This window comes from Podarcis gaigeae, assembly GCF_964106915.1.
Source record: "Podarcis gaigeae genome assembly, chromosome: 5".
Classification (NCBI taxonomy): domain Eukaryota; kingdom Metazoa; phylum Chordata; class Lepidosauria; order Squamata; family Lacertidae; genus Podarcis; species Podarcis gaigeae.
In genome coordinates this window covers 80151949-80173212 of record NC_139681.1, presented here as the reverse complement: position 1 = coordinate 80173212, position 21264 = coordinate 80151949, and the positions used below count along the sequence as shown (strand labels likewise).

Sequence of the window (21264 nt, the reverse complement as noted above, 5' to 3'; positions counted from 1 at the left end):
TGTACAGCTTTTTAAAATTACATTAGTCAATCACCAAAACGTTGACTGGAGTAGTTGCATAACAGCACACAGCGTAATTGCTATATTATACGAGACTGAGGGCTTGAATCCATTGCTTATAAACTTTTACTTTCAGTTCCCATTGCTTATAAACTTTTACTTTCAGTTCCCATTGCTAGAAGTACTTAACCTTATTACTTTTTATTTTGCAGGTAATAAATCTGGAAGAAGTGAGGTTCTTTGATTTATGTCAAAATTGCACATCAGTCAAGTCTGTTCCTAAAAGGGTTGGTGTCTCTCCCCCCCCCCCATTTTCTTTTTTGTAACTTGCCTAGGATCTGGACCATGTGCGGATACATCTGGAAGAAGTGAGGTTCTTTGATTTATTTGGTTACAGTGAGGAAGCAGGGGCTTGGCAGTGCTTCATGTGTAATAACCCCGAAAAAGCAACAGGTAACGAGTTTTTCCTGTAGTAGTGAGATACACAAGTAATAATGTTCAAAATCTGACAGTGCTGTGGGCTGCTCTGTGCAGACGATATGAATTAGGCGACCAAACCATTCATGTCTGTAATGAACATGTACAAATGTAGAGTCACTTACAGCTGCAATCCTAAAACACATTTACAAGGAGGCGATCTCCTTGAATTCGATAGGACTTTCTCCCAAGGACAACTGCTTAAAATTCCACTGTGTGTTGCATCTCAGCTGAATGTTTTGGTGGAAATTCATCAGATCAGGAAACCAGTACACTTCTTAATTCAAAGGGCAAACCACAAATCTGTGTGCCACATCATCAAGGTGCTGGAGCATTTATTTACATGGGGAGAAATGTGGTAAAGAAAACCCCAGCATTGATACACACAAATATAATGCAATACTTTCTCTCTCTATAGCAGGGATGGGGAACCTTTGGCCCTCCAGATATTGCTGGAAGTAGTGGGCTAAATTACTGGAGGATTTAACTAGTGTGCATATGCAAGTGCACCTATCCAAGTTTTATGTGTCCATTTAAAAATATTTAAGCTAATGAAACCATGCCCAGCAAAGTCATAATAATGATTTTTTATACATAATTTTTGAAACCTGTTCGTTGGCTTCCCAATGTTAAATGATGAGCTGTAATTCCTATAATGACTTGGCTTGCTTTATTACTGATTTCTGCTTCTTTGGGGTGTGGCTCAGTTAAATGGACTTACACCAATTATTCTTTTGGGCCAGCATGTTTGCACAAAAAAACATTTCATGGTTTGGCACAGATGGAGATATGAGGGGGAAAACAGATGCCAATTAAAATGAGTTGCCATCTGAAGATGTGACACTGCTGAAATCTTACAGCAGGGTGGAAACAGCTGGCAATTAGGGAGTTTGGACAACTTTCTAATGCTGACTGTTGGCTATTACACAGAGTTGAAGACTTTCTAAATTTTCACTAACATCATCAGAGAGTTTTGCATTTGTGTGAAGTGCTTTTCATTGTATTTTACCCAACTTGGTTTAGCACAAGTCATAATTAATTTTCCAGCATTTTTCAAAGAAAACTGGGTTCATTTTATTCAGCAGCACATCTGCTGAAGGGTATGATCTAGACAGAGTCATTGCTCGATTAAGCAGTTTTTCTATGCAATCCCTGGACAAAATAAATTAAGACCGAAATCCTAAGCACATCTACAGGGAAGCATGTTCCAGTGAAACTAATAGAACTTGAGTAAATAATAAGTTGCTTACTTCCAAGAAATTAATTAGGGGTTTGAAAGGTTTTCCTACCCAATCCTGAGAGTTTAACTTACAATAATTTAAATGGAGGACATCTAAATTACCAGTTAAAATCTAAATACAATCTAGGGCTGCTAAAACCCACCTTACCTTCAGTCACCAAATTTCATCCCATTCCAGGGAAAGGAAACATAATTGTTATGAGATACAAGACAACCCACGAAGAACAGCCGTTTAGGTGCCTGTGTATTGCACACTTGAAAATGGCCAGGATCCAACAAATAATTAAATGAAGGGCATTTTTACTTATACTTCTCAAAGAGTGGACCCAATTCCACATCGCAGACTACTTTTACAACTGTTGGACATTTTAAGAACAGGGGACGTGCACAGAATATTATAGAATCATACTTTCTGGACACAGGCAGTAGGCAGTCATGGGGGAGGGCAGTGATCAGGATTTGGGGCACCATTTGGCCATGCTTACCCCATCTCCTAAACAAAGCATAGCCACAAAAAATAAGAGTTCCTGTTTTTAGTGTCTAATGTAAGTCCAGAAGTTCCATCTCTGGACAATGAGGTGAATTATTTCCATGGGCTCATCAGTTATGTCATCAATGTTACATAAGTCCTGGAAGTTTACAAGTACTTGTTGATCTTTCTTTGGTTTTCAAGCTTTTCTGTACAATATATATAAATTGTAAACTTATGTACTTCTATATACCTGGGGATAATAGAAACCAATAACTTTTTCTTGCATAGTCCCATTTCTTTTTCCAAACTAATAGGCACTCTACCATGCAAGTTGTTCAAAGGAAAGAATTCCACTAAGCCAGCACAAGCTCCATCCATGGATCTAGGTAGCTGTTTGGGCCCCAGTTTGTTTTTCTGGCGGATCTTACAGACCCAAGTGAAGTATAGGGCAAATCCAGAATGTTGCTGTTTTCATATGGGATTCAATCTCATCGTGACAAATTGAGGTTGGGCAATTAAAGTTGATTTGCCACTCTTCCATAACAAACCTGCTTCTCCCCAAAAACCCCGAACCTTTTGGCAATAAGGGAAGTGGTGGGAAAATGCACTGGAGAGTATTGTACTGGACAATAGGCAAATCTCTTTTCAATCCTGCCATTGTAGAGTGTAAAAACTATGACTGAGACAAAATGGCTTCCCTCGTTTTGCAAGTGTCAAAAAGCTCCTTCGTGATAATATGTCCAACATTTATTCGATCTTGATGCTGTTCTTCTCAGCCCCATTTCCATTCTTCTTAGCCTTCACTATCTATGGCAGGAACATGTTGTTGGACTTCGATTAGGTCCAGCCACCATCTAGCAGCCCAGGGATGATAAGAATGATATTACAGCAAGTTCTGGAAAGTGGCAAATTCCCAATTCCTGGTTCATGGCTTAATTTGCTCACAGTTGTGCCAGCTGATGTACTTTTGAGTGCTGTGCCAACACTTTGCCAAATATGCCCAATATATCACCACACAAAAAAAGTTGTAAGTAAAATCAATCAATTAAACAGCCATGTGGACAAATGAAGTCAAGTGCAGGAAAAGAGGAATGGAATTGGGAATTGAAGAGTTGTCACTACAGAAACAGAAGTGTGCTAGTCAGCAACGAAACAAATCAGATGTTCCATTTGGTGGATCCTCTTTCAGCAATCTCTCAGGCTGCATCAAATGCAAATTTTGAAATCAGAAAATATTGTTGCGGGCCTAATATTAACTCTTGGGGGAGTAACAAATTACTTTGATTAATTAATTTGGTTGCATGTGCAACTACAGCTAAATGAATGAGGAATCTAAAGGTTGTTTAAAGCCTGCATTCATAATTTTTCAGTAGACTCCTAACATATTGAATTTCCTAAATGGAATGCTATGTCTGCTTTTGATAGTTCTTAAGGAAAATTGTTCAGCTAAAAAGACATAAAATGTCTGTTTAAAAGACTTAACTGTATGGTTTTGCCAGTTCCTGTCTCTCTTAGTTATTATTTAAAAGTAGCCACTTTCAATGATATATATATATATATATATATATATATATCTATATATATATATCTCCAAACACTCCAGTGTGGAACATATTGAATCAAAATGTTTGACATTAGAAACCTCACTATATTGGGGGCTTTCTTTGCTCATTTCCTGCTGTCATAGCAAAAAAATGAAATGGGTTTATTTTTTGAGTAGTCATCTGCCAGATGGGGAGCATATTATTTTACAGGCAGCTGGACTCCTCACCCTGGAAATACATGTTAGAGACTACTGATATCCATTAGACCCTTTGTCTTCAGCTGATGGGTCGTGACCCATCCTAAGGTGGGTCACACCCAGTGACACTGCAGCCATTTGTGTTGTTTGTTTAAGTTTTCTTAAAAGAAGGGAAAAGGGGAAAAGCAAAGGAAATAAGAAAGGAGGAGGATAGGAGAAATGCAGACTGCAGACGGTGGGGAGTCAGACATGTATATAATCAAAACTAAACGTTTGGTCCTATGTTACGAACTGGGATTGAATGTGAGTTCTGGGTTTTAAAAGGGATTTCTGCACTAAAATCCGATCAGAGACATACCAGGCGCAGCTCTGTCCATACCTCACCCTTAGCATTTGCTTCCTCATAGTAGTTATTTTATTTCTTTATTTTAGTGCATTTCTATCCCATGTTTTCCTCCAAGGAGCTCAATGTGGTGTATGTGGTTCACCCACTGGTCCTTTAATCCCTGCATCTTGTTTCGTGCCTGTGTTGCTACCAGCCAAGTCTATCACCTCTGAGTGTTCCTGATTTCCAGCTTTCCAAATATACATTTTAAAAATTACTATTTATAAAAAAATATTTGTGAACCACTATTCATAAAAAACCTGTTTACGACAGATGTGCATAAAACCATACAGTAAAAACAATATATATATATATAAAAACCAGAAATCAGATTTGATGAAAAGATGTATTCTGTAGGCCTGACAGAATAGAAGAGCTTTCAGCAGGCATTTAAAAACTGTCACCGAAGGTGTCTGCTGAATCTCTATTGGCAGATTGAAGACACCAAAGACTTGGTTCCTTGTTGTCATCAGATGGACTTCAGCAGCTGAGGGAACACTGCTCCTGCAGGTGTGATCATGGTGATCAAGTGGGATGTAAAGGTTCAGGTGGTCCCTAAGGTTCCCTGGGCCTAAGTTGCTCAGGACTTTGTAAATTAATGCAAGGACCTTAAACCAGTGCTTTATGTACTGCAAGGCTGAAGGACCTCTGATCTGCAGGCATAACTAGGCCAGGCTGTTTCAACCAAGACATGCCCTCCTGCCCCACACTTAATCTCATAAATGTCAAGTGTGGATCCAGGTAAAGATGGAGTTTGGAAAACAGGGCTTTGTTGGCCCTGCTGATTAGCTGATTGGTGGTCCCTTCAAAGCCTCTTGCACAGCCCTTACCAAGTGCTGTCAGCTGATATTCAGCCCCTGGAAAGCCCTATGCTCAGCACTTATCTTGCGCTGAATATCAGCTGACCACCACACTGGGAAGCTGCCCATTCTGCTTGAGTGCAAACCATGTGAACAAATGCTGGACACGTGTTGTCATTGTGATCTCAGATGATTGAAAGGTGGTTGACCCTGGCCACGTGTCAGACTTGGCCTGCAGGGGTATATGGAGATAATGGTCTGGCCAGTGGGGTGCCCAGCCTGAGAAGTTTGGTTTAGGAGACAGCTGTGGGTGACTGAATGATGAGTTCGCACATGTATTCATCATCCAGTGACCACATCTTCAAATCCCAGAGGTAGAGCTTTCCCATCAGCTCATGTAAGTTGAATACTTTCCGATGGAAGGAACCAGAATATTCAGCTGAAGACATCATGCAATGTACTTTGGCGCTTGAGGCAGAAAAGCCCACAAACACCTCTCTCCCTGTCAGTAGAAGGACAACCATCAAATGAATAACAATTTTGCAAACCTTTCATCACACCTCAAATCAGCTCCCCAAGGCCATCTCCTCATTCTTCCTAATGGACGGGCCAGCCATGAGTTAGAACAGATCAGATATGCATGTACCAAGCTGGGAAAAAGAAACCCTTAAGAGAGTCCGGGTGAGCAATGTCAGTGTGGTTCATAATTCTGCCATCTGCCCTGGTCTCTGTGGGCAGCAGATGGCTATTATCTGGAGTAGCTGCTCCAGGAAAAGTGCAAACAGGGCCTTATTCATATAAGAGTAAAGGTAAAGGGACCCCTGACCATTAGGTCCAGTCGTCGCCGACTCTGGGGTTGCAGAGCTCATCTCGCTTTATTGGCCGAGGGAGCCAGCGTACAGCCTCTGGGTCATGTGGCCAGCATGACTAAGCCACTTCTGGTCAACTAGAGCAGTGCACGGAAATGCCGTTTACCTTTCCGCTGGAGCGGTACCTGTTTATCTACTTGCACTTGGACATGCTTTCAAACTGCTAGGTTGGCAGGAGCTGGGACCGAGCAACGGGAGCTCACCCCGTCGCGGGGATTTGAACCGCTGACCTTCTGATCGGCAAATCCTAGGCTCTGTGGTTTAACCCACAGCGCCACCTGTGTCCCTTTCATATAAGGGTAGAATTACACATTGTGAGACATGTCTTCACACTGTCATCATCCTTTCACTGCCCATCCGTTATGGTGGAATGAGGAAAACCACAACCTCATGACATCAGAGCACAGGCTTACATCAAGAAGAGCTCAGCTTGTTCAGGCCAATGGCCCATCTAGTCCAGCACTCTGTTCTCACAGTGGCCAACCAGATGCCTATGCAAAGTCCCCAAGCAGGACCTGAGTGCAGTGGCACACTCCCTGCTTGCGATTCCCAGCAAATAGTATTCAGAGGCACACTGCCTCCAATGGAGGAGGGGGGAAATGTAACACGGAGATTCCATTTTGGGTGGAACCCCATGTTTTTCGTAAACGTGTAGTTTTGCTCCAAACAGCTTTTCTTACAGGCAATTAAAAGTCAACACATTTTTAACCAGAGAGTTTAAAAAACAAACCTACTCATGAAATCTCTGTGTGGCTTTTTAAATTATTATTCGGAACTAAAATAGCACAAGGCACAGAAAGGGTGGGATGTTGTGTCCAAGACCATAAAGTAGTGGTTCTCAGACTTTATTCTCTGGGTCACACTTTCAAAATAAAAATTTGCTCAAGCCAATTTTGTTGCTGATAAGGTAAAAAATACATTGGTAAACGCAACTAGACTTGTCCTTAGTATCACTTTGAAAAGATACCTATCCATATTCTGTAAATAAAGAAATTGATACCATACCATACTGAAATGTTTAAATGTTTCTTTGTCCTTCAGTCTTCCTGCCAGTGTGGCGCACCACACCCTTTGAGAACCACTGCCATAAAGCCAACAGGCAATACAATGGCTCCTTAAAATATTATTTTGGGGTCTCTTTTTCCATATGTACTTTCAGCTGGTCACTATTTGCAGGCAAAATTCAATCACATAACCAGTACATTCACACATTTAAAGTTGGCTTGGCACATTTGCACAACAAGTAACACCCCTCCCCCAATCATATTTTTGTGGTAAGTAAAGTCATGGGGAAATGTGCTGGAAAGTTCATTTGACCTGGCCATAATGCTCAACCACTGACATCATCTAACCTCTCCACAACCTTTGTACATATGAATCAGGGTGAATGCTCAGTAAGCAGATGATCTGGAAGGGACCCATATCTCATCCATTTGATACGTGTAGAGAACAGAAAATGACTCATGGACCATTTTCCTCCAGCACTCTTGCTTTCAAACGCAGCCCCCAGTTATATCCACCTCACAATGGGATCAAAGCGCAGCCAGCCAAGGACTTCTTCTCGTCACTGCTAATTTTCCCTTCCAGTAAATCCACCGATGCCATCCTCATTTGCACAAACTCACAAGAGAATAATTTGCTTTAATGAAACTCTGATGATTTATGGTAGCTGTGTCAGGAATTTCAAGACTTGTTTCAGGACATTTTGTACCCTTGACAATAACTTCAGCTGGCAAAGTTGGAAATTCCAGACTCCTTTCTCAGTGTTTATTGCATTTTTGAGTGGGTAGAAAGGTTGTTCCATTGTGTTTGGAAGGATACACTTCTTGTATTTAGTGAATTGCTGTGCCTTACAAATATTAAGTTTTCTTCTAACTCATTCTCTAAGGCTGTTGTGGTGGGGTCAGTCTTGGAAATGAAGATCTCGTTCTTCATGAACTATTTTAACGTGAATAATATACCATATATGAATATCCCTGTACATCCTGAAAATTTTCCAGGGTCTAGCAGTTTGTGCCAGAGATCAACTGAGTTGGTTTTGTAACTAGGGACTAAGTAGTTCCAAGGAGAGTCACTGCCCTCATTGGTGATGGATATACTGTGCACCATTTTTCTTCAGTTGCTTCATACGCCGATATCTAGAGATAACTCAAGGAGACTTTAGACTAAAGTGGAAAGCCTGTGGCTCTCCAGATGTTAATGGACAACAACTCCCATCATCGCTAAGCTGCCATAGTCTCATTGCTGAGCAGCAACATGCAGAGTTCAGGAGAGTGGGAGGTCAGCCAACCAGAAGAGTCTCTGAATTATACTTGCCTGGAGGTAGAGTCAGCATCCAAAGTCAGGTCCAGTCCTAGGGTCCACCAAACATCAAGCTGCATGGTCAGATGGTCCAAGGTCAGGTAATCTGATAATCATGAAGTCAATGGTCAAGACAAGCAGGAAGCAGCAAGGCAGGGCCAGGAACTACAAATGTTAACAGCATCTGACTGCTGCTGGAAGCTCTGCTTAGGAAGGCTAAAGCCAACTGGTTCTCATCAGTGCCTTCTCCTCTGTGTCCTTGAAGGCTGATCAGCTGCAGGTGGAGTCAGTCCACCTTCAGGCAGCTGTTCAACAGGCGAAGCTGACTCCTGGCCCATGGCATGAGCATTGACTATGCTGGCTAGGGCTAATGGGAGCTGAAGTCCAATAGCATCTGGTGGGCCATACAGTCCACACACCCCTTTAAGGTTATGTAGTCCTCATTGATGTTAAAAAGATTGAAGCAATATACAGTGGTACCTCTGGTTACGTACTTAATTCATTCCGGAGGTCCGTTCTTAACCTGAAACTGTTCATAACCTGGAGCACCACTTTAGCTAATGGGGCCTCCCACCACCGCACAATTTCTGTTCTCATCCTGAAGCAAAGTTCTTAACCCAAGGTACTATTTCTGGGTTAGCGGAATCTGTAATCTGAAGCATATGTAACCTGAAGCGTATGTAACCCAAGGTACCACTATATATATATCGTGTTTTAATTGCAATCCTAAAGTTTCCTAAAGACGCCAAAGACCATTCCATAGAATGCCTTAGCTTGACAGTGTTTTATTGTCTGGACCAGGGGTCAGCAGACTTTTTCAGCAGAGGGCTGGTCCCCTGTCCCTCAGACCTTGGGGGTGGACGGACTATATTTTGGAAGAAAAAAATGAACAAATTCCTATGCCCCACAAATAACCCAGAGATGCATTTTAAATAAAAGGACACATTCTACTCATGTAAAAACACGCTGATTCATGGACTGTCTGCAAGCTGGATTTAGAAGGCAATTGGGCAGGATCCGGCCCCCGGGCCTTAGTTTACCTACCCATGATCTGGACCCTGGATCCCAGAGATGTATTTAAGGAAGCAAAATGAACCAGACTGAGTGAAAGAACTGAGATTTGGGTCTTCAAGTCTTCTAGCCAATCAGGCCCTTTTCTAGCCTACTTCATTCTCTTCCCCCCTGTGCTTGTGCATCTGTACCCAGCCAGTTGGCCTAAGGTTACAGAAAGTTGGCTGGTATTATAACAGCCCAATATTTCAACATCAACCTTTCTCCATTAACAGCTTAAATCACTTCACTACCTAGGAAATACTGTGGAGGGGATAACTACACATGATGTGCAAATGTGTTTCTTAGAAATTCAGTGCTGTTTTAATTTATTTTCTTGTCTTTTCTTTAGCAAAGTAGATTTATGGGGATTGAGAGTAGATTCAATCAGACTGACTCTCAGTTAAGTGTGTATAGAATTGCATCTTTAGACTGTTTTTGCACACGTAGTCCTATATTTTTCCCTCATATTAGCTTATAAAGCATTCCCTTTAGAGAAAAACAAAAGTCATGTTGTGGAAATTACTAGCAGAAATACACATGTATTTTATACCCCCGGGTGGGGGAGCTTGGGCCTGGGGGTCGAATGCTGCCATCGAGGCCTCTCTATGGTTTTTAAAATGTGTTTGTAGGAGAGGGGTTATTAGTTTGTGTTTGTATTTGTTTTATTTTGTATTCCCACTTTGTATTTTTATGATGTGAACTGCCCTGGGATCTTTGGGTGAAGGTTAGTTCTCACTTCACACTGTTGAGTTATGAACCTAACTCTTGATGATTAAAGCATTTGTATGTGGGTAGGAGAATCGTGTTTAACTTTCCTTTTCAGCCAACATTTTTCACATTGTTGAGGGATTCTCAATGAAGTCGTATGTTGCGAGAAGCGTTTATTTCCTAGTTAGGCAAATATTTAAACATTTACTTCCTTGAATCCTCTCTGCATAAACACGAGCTTTGTGAATATCTGTATTGAAATTTCAGGTAGATGCAAATAGCACACATCTTCCATGCACTGTGGAAGAAGTGAAGGCTGGTGGGGGGGGGGATGGTGATCATACAGTAGGTTTCTGGGTGGTGTGCAGCAGATCGACAGTAATTTCTTATTTCCAGTGACTTAGCAACCGCAAGAAGGCTACCATTCTAATGAGCACCTAGTGCCAAACTAAACGCAGCATTGATAGCACAATCCTATACTTATCTACCCCAAAGTAAATCCCCAAGAATATTCATTCCACGTATGTAGGTTTAGGAGTGCAGTCTTAATACAACAAAATCCCAAACTGGGATGCTGACTAGGACATAGCCTATGCACGCCATTTGTGTTTTCATGTGCAAATTTCGCAAAAATGGGTTGGTCTGGGCATGTTCCAGTGAGAAACGTTGTTAATTGATGCAGGATGCTTCAAACAAATGGTTGGGAACCTCAAATTCCATACTTACTTTTACATCAGGTCCCTTAATTTTTTCTTCAAATAACAGATATGTGACAGGGAAGGGAGAAATCAAGAGCAGGACCATTGCTCATGGAGAAATTACCCCTTCTTCCCTGCCATTTCCCTTATTAAAATGCCCCCAAACTGCTGTTAGCCCTGTTAGGAGATAAATTTCCTTTGGTGCTGATGGAATATTAAGGGAACACTCTCAAAACCTAGAGTTGTAGCCAGAGTAGCATTATGTAACTTGTTCCTTCAGCGCAAGAATCTACACTTGTGCAACAGAACTCCCCCCCCCCTTCCCCACACCAGCAAATGAGATTGTGACGTCTGTTTTGTGAATTGTTTGGTGTGCATGACTTTGAATTCTTAGGCTTCATCCCAGCCTAGTTAGCCCAAATGAATATTTTGCTTGATGCACATGCCCACAAGTCTTTAGCCAGAGAGGCACTTAGTATCCAGTTTTGTTCTTATCAATATTACAGTAAGGTAATGCATTTAACTTTTAATCGGACAGATTGAGATAAGAAGCTTTGTTACAATGCCGGCCAAAGCACTTCATCCAGTGACTAAGATACCATGGAAAAGGTTGCTTCCATTAAAGTCATAAGATTCTACCACAAAGAGGTTAGAAGGTTGCTGTATAAAACTGTACATGTTTAGACAGCTTAATTGCAAAGAAAATAAAAAAAGAAGTATTTGGAATACTAGTTCATTGTGACCCTCTGAACTTTTTTTGTTTTAATTACTCCCTCAGACATGTTGGCATCTCATCCGTTAGGGCGCCCTTTAAAGTTGACATTTCTGCATAGCCATGGATTTATCCAAATATACACAGTGGGAGTTAGAATTAAAAGTTGTCCATGGCCACCATAGCTCTTCAGTGACATACTAGAATTTCTTGCGTCCCACATTGCTGAGACGTGGCATCAGAAGGCCAAGAAAATTCACTTGGACCTGAAGTTTCATAACAAGAAACTGCTTTTCAGACATCACATGAAAGCTTGTGTTTCTCAAAGCTTATGCAAGCTTGTCCTGCTGCAAATAATCTAATCTCTTGCAGTTCTAAAAGCAGCGTCTACAGGCTCCCTTGTAAATAAAGAGGCTTTGCTAAAAGTAAAGAAAATAAGACTCATTACTTAGAATCTATTCCTTTAAAAAACAACAACACTAGTCAGGTACCACCAGATCTATAGCTAGAACAGAGCAGACATATTTGTGTAAATTGATTTACTTTTGCAGACAAATTCTGGGTGTATTATTTATTTTATTTATTGAATTTATATCCTGCCCTTCCCCACAAAGGAGCCCATGGCATCAAACACATCTACAATTCCTACACAATAATATTCTAAAATAGTAAAAACATTCTAAAAACATATACATTGTTAAATTTCATCATTCTTTCTCAGAGCTGACAAGAACAGTATTCCTCAGCCACCAAATGTCCTCTTTGTTCTCTGGGAGATTGGCTGCTAACAGCTGCATAGGGACAGAAGGAAGGGAAATCTTGTTTATCAAAATTTTGAAAATTAGTTTGCAAATGGATGGAATAAGTTTAACTCCTTGGTATGAAAAAAATGAGCTGATTCAGCCATAGCGCTAAAGTTTCCTATTGTACAAATGAAACCCAGTAAGCTTTGAGCCCATGTACTCCTCTTCCAACACAAGCGCAATGAGGAGTTTAGAAGGTTCCCCTTCTGTTTCAGATGAACCATAGCTTGTCACGTCACCCAAACCCAGGCAAACTGTGGTTCATCTGAACTATGGTTTCTTTGCTGTTGCTGTTTGTTTTGCGGGGTGCGGGGGATATAGCAAAACAGCTTATATAGATGCCACATCCTGGGCTTCTGATTCTAAATTTTCTATAAAGTCTGAGCCACCAAAGGAGAAACAAGAATTCATAACAATATTCTTTCTCTCTCTCTCTCTCTCTCTCTCTCTCTCTCTCTCTCTCTCTCTCTAATATTTCCACAGTTGTCAATCAAGATGGCCAACCCTTAATTGAAGGCAAGCTGAAAGAAAAGCAAGTTCGGTGGAAATTCATCAAAAGGTGGAAAACCCGCTATTTCACGCTTGCTGGGAATCAGCTTCTCTTTCGCAAAGGGAAATCTGTAAGTTGGGAGAGAGGGGAAAGAAACCATTTAGAAATGTCCCTGCATAATCAGGCCTTAAAAGTCTTGATGATTATTTCTCATATACCACAAACTTTAACGAAACGCTCACATGTCTGAAAAAGCTTATTATACATAACATAACAAAAGTGAGTTAACATGTATGCTCATCACTCAATCGGGGCAGTACCAGCTGATGATTAAGGACTTTGCCCTAATTTTCAGTGGTTTCCCAGTGCTGACTTTGTTCCAGGCACTCTTGGATGAGACGAATTAATTAATCTGTGCCTTGTTTTGACACAGAAACTGAATTGGTTGCTTTGAGGAGGCGGTTGTGATCGTGTTGTGCCTCTGTGAGTCACAGATATAACAGAAATGTCAAGAGAGAGGAGTGGGCTTGAGAGAGAACTAGAAATAAGACAATTGGTAGATTTATCCCGAGTTATATTTCTGGAACACTTAAAGTGTGTCTTGTAAAGCCTTAACCAACTTAAGCCATAACAAATAGATTAACCCTGAATGAATTTTTATTTGCGTCAGCCATCGGCCATAGCAATAAAACGACAATACGATATACAAAGAATAAAAATAAAAAAGTCAATTATATAAAATAGATTTGGGGTTTTTGAATCAATAGTCAAATAGTGGATCTTATTCCAATTGCCCCGGCTTAAAACCTTGCAACCTTTGCTGTCACCTGCTCATCTTGATCCCATTGGCTGATGGTTAGTTTTAAGAATACATCAGACTTCAGGTTGATTTTCTCCCAGGCTAATTGGATGAATTCTGCTACCAATTGTATCATATCTGATTGACTTAGAAAAAGGACTTTTGCCGTAATGGAAGATAATTAGACCTGCTTTCATAACAGAGCAGGAGGCACATAAAAGTACCTCTATTCTCAATGGTAAAAGAATATCACATCATGAAAAATGGCAAGGAGTTTCTTTATGGGTGATCTCATTTGTAAATCAAAGGAGTTGGTATCTTTCTGGAAAGCAAATGGATTTGGCAGATTTGAATTGCTGAACAACCATTTCTAGCAAGCTCGAGGATTTTAAAAGAGAGAGATTAATTTTTGTTCAGGTTTTTCCCCCCAAGTAGCATTCTAAGCACTCTTCTTCTGCCTAAAACAATAAACAGGATTTCATCCAGAATTATTACAGTTTTAATGTGGATTTCTAGGTTAAGGTGCAATTGAGGCAGGTGCAAACTCATTAAAGCTCTAGTTACATGCCCCACACCATTACCCAGCTATTTCACCTAATAAAATGACAGCATCACCCCCTGTGGATCAGTCCGCTTTTTAATTTTTGCATATAATAGGTAACAGCTACTAAGATTTCTGTGGCGCTGTGGTCTAAACCACTGAGCCTAGGGCTTGCTGATTGGAAGGTCGGTGGTTCAAATCCCCACAACGGGGTGAGCTCCCATTGCTCGGTCCCAGCTCCTGCCAGCCTAGCAGTTCGAAAGGTAAACAGCGTTTCTGTGCACTGCTCTGGTTTCACCAGAAGTGGCTTAGTCATGTTGGCCACATGACCCGGAAGCTGTCTGCGGACAAACGCCGGTTCCCTCGGCACAGAGCCAGTGTGGTGTAGTGGTTAAGAGCAGTAGACTCGTAATCTGGTGAACCAGGTTTGCGTCTCTGCACCTCCACATGCAGCTGTTGGGTGACCTTGGGCCAGTCACACTTCTCTGAAGTCTCTCAGAGAATGTTAGCCGCTTTGAGACTCCTTCGGGTAGTGATAAAGTGGGATATCAAATCCAAACTCTTCAGCCAGTAAAGCGAGATGAGTGCCGCAACCCCAGAGTCATTCGCGACTGTACTTAACTGTTGAGGTCCTTTACCTTTACCTTTTTACTAAGATTTCTCCGGCCTAATTGGGCCTTGAAGTTCCTTCCATACACTGTAAAGATGGCAAGGGATCCTTACACTCTCAACAAATGGTTACCAGTGTACCAAATATAATCATGGCGAACTCGCGTGCTGAGTTATGATAGCCTTGTCGCCATGGCAGATTGTGCCCAGTGCCAATTTGCCAGCATTGCAGCTCCTGCAATACTCCAGAATGTCAGTGCCCTCGTGCCAGCTCTTCTTGCCTTGCTTGTGCAAAGTTGGCACCATGGAGCAAAATGGAGAGGGAAGCATCACTCGTGGGTAACCAAAGTGTTGTCAGCAACACACAAAGCTTTCCAATGGATCATCACTAGATGCTACCAAGGCCAATTCTTGGAAGAGGAGCACAAGTACAGTACCTCCATTTAGCTCCCCTAGTAATTTCTCTGGGCTTACATACAGATAATGGGATGGAGATAAATGAACCATGGGCTTCAGTTCAAGCCTTTGTATCTTAAAGGCCCACCTCCTGTCACAATTTGTACTTTTGCACCAGAGGAACCGTTGCAGGTGGCATGGCTGTGGAAGCCTGCTGGATACGCCTCTGCATGTGCCAGGTTGACTCTGAGAAGAAACAGAGCACTTCATAGCCCAGGGTTATCAGTCGGGCATCTTTCACATGCATTAAGACTGCTTAAAACCCTGGTGGGAAAATTGCCCAAATCCTACATCTCTGGATTCAGTTAGAGAACTGTGCTTATGTTGAAAGAGGAGAAACTCGCACATTAAACTATGCAAAAATTTATTGATGTCTCATTAAGCCGCACTCCTAAAGATTGACTCCAGTGGAACAAATTATGCTTTAAGAGTTATTTTTTCCTCCCTGGAGACTTTTGAGTGTATATCTGCCCTAGAAACGTCTGGCGATGTTATGCCATTTAAACTGCCACAGCTTCTCTCCAAGGGCCCTGAGAATTGTGGTTTGGTAGGGGTGCTGAGAATTTTCTCCTCTCCCTTCTTATAGAGCTATAGTTCCCCGGGTTCGCTGGAGAAAGGAAATAGTGTTAAACTAGTTCAATACTGTGGAATAGCATGGTGATGAACAATATGTAAGAACCACATCAGCAACAGGCCACTTTTAGCAGATTAACCAACCATGTACCATATATACTCGAATATATATACTTGAATATAACCTGACTTTTTCAGCATATTTTTATGCTGAAAAAGCCTCCCTTGGCTTATACTCGAGTGAGGCGGATGGCGGCAGAGGGACGAGCGGCGAGAAAGGAGCCCTTCATAGCCCAGGGTTATCAGTCAGGTCAGAAAGGGCTCCTTTCGGGCTGCTCCTTCCTCCTCCTCTGCCTTTTCCGCTGTCGGTGGCAGCGGAGGAGGGACAAGCAGCCCGAAAGGAGCCCTTTCATGCTGCTCCTTCCTGCTCCACCACCTTTGCCCCGTCAGCAGCGGCAGAGGAGGAATGAGCAGCCTGAAAGCAGCCCTTTTGGGCTGCTTGTTCTTCGCTGCCGCCATCACCAGGTTTGTGGTGTGGTGAACTGGTTTATATTCAAGTCAATATGTTTTCCCAGTCCCCCCCCCCAAATTAGGTGCCTTGGCTTATATTCGGGTCAGCTTATACTCAAGTATATACGGTATAGTCAGCACAAACCTTGAACTCTGTTTCACCTGCCCCCCCCCCAATCTTCACTTCCTTCTCTGTTTTAGAAAGATGACCCAGACGACTGCCCCATTGAGCTCAGCAAGGTCCAGAGTGTCAAAGTGGTGGCCAAGAAACGCAGGGACCGCAGCCTCCCTCGGGCCTTTGAAATATTCACGGACAGTAAGACCTACGTTTTCAAGGCCAAAGATGAGAAGAATGCCGAGGAATGGCTCCAGTGCATTAACGTAGCAGTGGCCCAAGCGAAAGAAAGGGAGAGCAGGGAAGCAACCACATATTTGTAAGAACTCTGGGCCTGTTTATATGATTCACAAGGCTAGCACACACGAATATGTAAAATATCTCATCATCTGAGTCACAGAAGGAGAAAAAAAGGCAATATAAGACCTCATTGATAATGTTGCTCAAGCTGGGCGCCGTTGCAACATCCCTTGTTTATGAGGAGTGGCGCGGGGAGTAATGCAACTAATGCCATGTCCATTATAGTTGCTTCAGATTGACAAATGTGCTTCCAATCTCTCCTGTTCTATAGTGGCTGCATTCAGGCAGCACTTTATTCTATTTTCTCCACGTTTCCACACTGGAACATTTTTGTATTTTATGCAATCATTCACACCTACTTCAGGAAATCTAGCAGAATCTAGTGGAAGTTCAACACTCGCTTCCACGTTAATTGCTTCCAGGAAGAAAAAATAAAAATTTGCAAATAAAAATAAAAATAAATTTGCAACTTCGTTAACCCCTTGGAAAAACTGTGGGAGTCTTGTGCTGTAATTTCACGGATCCCATCACTGGCTCTCACGTGAAATGGTGGTGCTATTCTGGCATACTTTCGTCTCCCACCATTTTCATGGGTGAACAGAAGCAGGCATGCTCAAAAAGGATGTGATGCATACAGTGGTGTTTGCTTTTGTGTTACGTCACAGTCATTGATACGAATGGAATTTAGCACGGCATGGTGATATATCTGTCAAAAGGCTACAGTTCTGTATGCAGCAGGTAATGCAGCATAAAAGGAATGTTGGAAACAGGGACAGAAGCACTAGCATTACAACCAGAAAACTATCACAATAATCCCCACATCTGAGTGCACCCAGTGCTTGTTCGGGGGACCAATGCATTTCTGTGCATAGAACGTACATGAACACTACAGAAGCAACATCTTGCTCCTTGGATAATACCTACAGATGTACATAAGATTGCCTTTGTCCTGAGTATTGTTTAAGTAGCATGCAATGGAAATCTGTTCATGTGTGCAGAGGGACACAGTGCCTGGACCCTGCTTTCCAGGGGCAGTATGAGGCCTTTAACTTTTTTACCAGCTCTGCCAACCATGTCTTTCTTGAAGTGCGCCGTGATGATATTAATGGCTCTTATTATCACCACCATCTCAACAGCTGTTTATGTATCCACACAGCCTTATTCGACTGACTTTGACTGCACTTTGGGTGGATGTAGGACCCACTCAAGGTGGGCTTTATACATGAACTCTGCTATATGTTTTGCCCTGACATCACTGCATGTATCCTGCCTGCCTGCCACCTTCTGTGCCTCCAGCCTGCTACCACGTAGCACCCAACACAAACTCAGGACTGCTCACTTGATACTAACAAGATGGCGACAGGGTGGGGAGATCTTCCCAGGCCACACCTGTCTGTACACATTGGGCCGGATTCAGCTAAGCCGCTCCAGCAGCAAAGCCAGTGCAAGGACTCCTGGTAATGCAACTGGGCTTTCTCCTCCCCAAAATTTATTCAAGAGGGTTGGGGAAAACCCCAGAACACTGTGTAGAAGGAGCAGAAGGGAAGTGATTCCATCAGGCAAGCAGAAAATGGAACAATCTCATCAGGGCTTTGTTGAATTCCACCCATTGATTGAAATTGGACACGGAACGTTTTGAGGATAGTCACAGACGTGTGAGCAACAGAGATTGTAGATTATGAAAACCCTGAAGGTCAACAGGATTTTCTGTCCATCTGTCTTACCCACTGGGGTATGTAAAGGAGAGTAAATTCTTTCAAGCCAGTACAATGCAGGAATTAAAACCTTTGCTGAACTCACTGCAGACAATGCAGCATCCTCAGCTGCAAACCTGTTCTGGTTTCCGGGGAAGGAGGGTGCAGTGGGTGCAGGCCGGGCCGACTGTCACCACTGGGGGGGGGGGTGACAAAATGCTGGGTGGAACTCACTGCGGGGCTTGCAGTGTGCCCAAGACACAAATCTCTCCTGGGAGTGACGCAGTGGCTTGGGCACCCGCAGGCTCCACACTGCCCCAAATGGTCTGCCCGCTGCCTCGCGCCCCCCCCCCCAGCTGTAGGGCGGCTGAGTGGGAGGACGCAGGCAGACTCCTTGGAGGCCCTGTGGAACATCCTGCCCCAGCTGGTCCCGCCCCCGCAGACGGCTGGCCCCGCCCCTGAGCTCAAGGCACGGGCGCCGCCCCAGGCGCCCAATTGGCTTGTTGCGCCGCTGCTGGTTTCACCTCCCACTGAAGCACAATGTTTCTGGTGTCTTGTGATGAACGTATAAGCTGATGTGCAAAACACACCCACACGTATCCCAACCCTATCAGCTGTGTCTAGTATCGCAGGTGGTCACCCGCTTCATGAATTCGAGCCTTTGCTAGTGTGCGTGAACTCTGAAATATTATGCCTGGATTTAATGCCTCTGGCACTTTGATTGGAAAGGCCATTGATAACATTGTAAGTGGGGTGGGGTGTGAAAATACAAGCCCAGCCCCATACACAGATGGGTTTATCTTTCCACTGGAGAGATCTCATCAGAGCCCAGAGAGTCCTCTCATCCTTTCGGCATTGCTGTAATGTGGCTTGGGGTTAATGGGGCAGGCTCTTTATCTGCAAAGGATGTCAAAATTGGGCTGGAATTTTAGCATCATAAAGACTTTTATGATGTTGGCTTTGCGTTAGATCATTTTTGTGCCTGTTTCCTATACGTTAATAGTTACTTCATTATTATTGTTTTAACTCCTGGTGTTTTCAGCTCCACTATATTTACCTTTTAATTCCTGGGTTTTTATCCTCCACTAAAACAAGACCGGGGGACGTTAACTGCAGTTGTACACATTCATCTTTATGCCTGTGTAGTCTGCAAAGCCCCATATACACTGATAGTATTATAGAAGGAAGAAATAACAATAGTAATAACAATGTAGTCATTTGTAGGACAGTACAAGGCCCTCAAGTTTTCATCTCATAAGCACTAAGTTCTCTGCCCGCAAGAAGCTTACATGCTGCCATATTAATGTATAGCAGGATGAGAGAGCAGTCAGGAGCTATGGATAGCCTGGAGTTTGGGATTAATCATTGTACTTCTAATGAACAGATGAAAATTCATTACTTTAAAAATATTCCTTTTTCAAGTAATCAAGTAAGTGTTCATTTGCGTATGTGATTTACAAATACCTGCCAGCCACAGGCTTGTATCCCCATGGTTATGCAAGTCTCTTCCATGGATGTGCAAATGAAAATATTAATGTAGAATGTGGATATCACTGCTGATCTAATTTTGTTATCTCTAACACTGCAGTATCCTTAAGTGTACTGTTCTTCTGAGGGGATGTCGTTCAGAAAATAATATTTAAATTAAAATTTAGGAATTTCCTCTATCTTAAAGCTTTCTTATCCAAAGTTTATCTTTAAATTTGATGTATGCTATATTTTTTTCTGCCAAGCATCCCTCTACTCAGTCCCTGGGTGGAAAAGTGTCTGTTCTTTACCATTTGGAAATGTTTGCTTCCCAGTTAAGAACTGTGCTTGTCCACCGTTGTATTACTGTGTAAGGAACATCGAGAAAGAAGTACGTCCTTGCAGTGGAGGCCAGGTCCTGGCAAAACCTGATTAGAAAACTCAGTCACACCGCAGTTGAAAAATGTCAAAAGTAATTGTACATAAGGAAACGAGCTGTGCCCCCTTGAGCGCTCACAATCCAAGGACACGTCATTGAGATGTTTAGGTCGGTCTCTTTAGGACATCCAGTTCTTGCAAGGTATACAAACCAAATGTCATTTTGTGCGTGTGTGCGCGCGCGCGAGAGCGCGCAACACATAATCAGATCCATTGCCACAATAAGTTACAGTGATTGTTAGCTTAATAGGCTTTGAAAGCACACATTCATGCAGGACGTTCTGCCATGGCTATTTTATTAGCCAAGTGTGTGTTCTGTCACTGCTGCAAGTTGTCCCTGGACTTGCTCTATTGTTGATTTAGTAGGGAAACAACCTTCTCCCAGTCCAACTCAAACAGAAAGCAGGGGAGGAGGGTGAATCTATGAGTGGTTCCTCCTTTGTGTTGGTTATTTCTTCTGTGCCTGGGTGTTGTTGTTCATTTTGCTGAATCTGACTTTTTAGTGTTTTAACATGGTTCCACTAGGAATTTCGCAGGCCAGAACCTCTATCAATGCAGTACTTATCTGGATTTCTCTGGGCAAAGTTTCCCCGACCTGCGACACAAGCGTAGAGCATAAACACATGCCTTAAAGCGTTTCAAATTATAGACTTGGCTTGCACCTTCAAAAAGGTTGGCAGTAGATAGACAATATATCTTATTCCCGGTCTTCACCCTCTAATTGGAACAGGAAGTCATGCTAAATCATGTCACACGGTGTGTGACTGAGAACAAAAACCCCCAGAATGTGAGATCTGGGAGAAGTTTGAGACCAACAGGATATTTACTGATAAAGAGAGATAAAAGTTAACAATGGCACTAATGATGTGGGTTAGGGAAGAAGGAAATCTGACAAGCAACCACTACAGCTTTTTAACCAAGTCCAGACCCTCTCAGCTACTTTGGATGCCTAAAGACAATTCTGAAATTTTAAGGTTCTTGGAATAACTGGAGTAAAGAACATTTAGCTCCAC

The 21264-nt window shown here is 42.5% G+C and overlaps 1 protein-coding gene across 10 annotated transcripts in view; it reads left to right on the top strand.

Annotated features, from left to right (window-relative positions):
• The window catches only part of VEPH1 (ventricular zone expressed PH domain containing 1), a 141568-nt gene extending 121548 nt beyond the window's left edge, over positions 1 to 20020 (top strand). For all 10 annotated transcript variants that reach the window (XR_014564322.1, XM_083739370.1, XM_083739366.1 and 7 more), the window contains 3 exons: positions 336 to 453; positions 12743 to 12879; positions 16439 to 20020. Coding sequence is in view for 9 of the 10 variants with exons in the window: in XM_083739370.1 (XP_083595496.1) it covers positions 336 to 453; positions 12743 to 12879; positions 16439 to 16675 (492 nt within the window). In the remaining variant the exon portion in view is untranslated. The remainder of the gene's footprint in view (positions 1 to 335; positions 454 to 12742; positions 12880 to 16438) is intronic.
• Positions 20021 to 21264: the final 1244 nt, after the last annotated feature.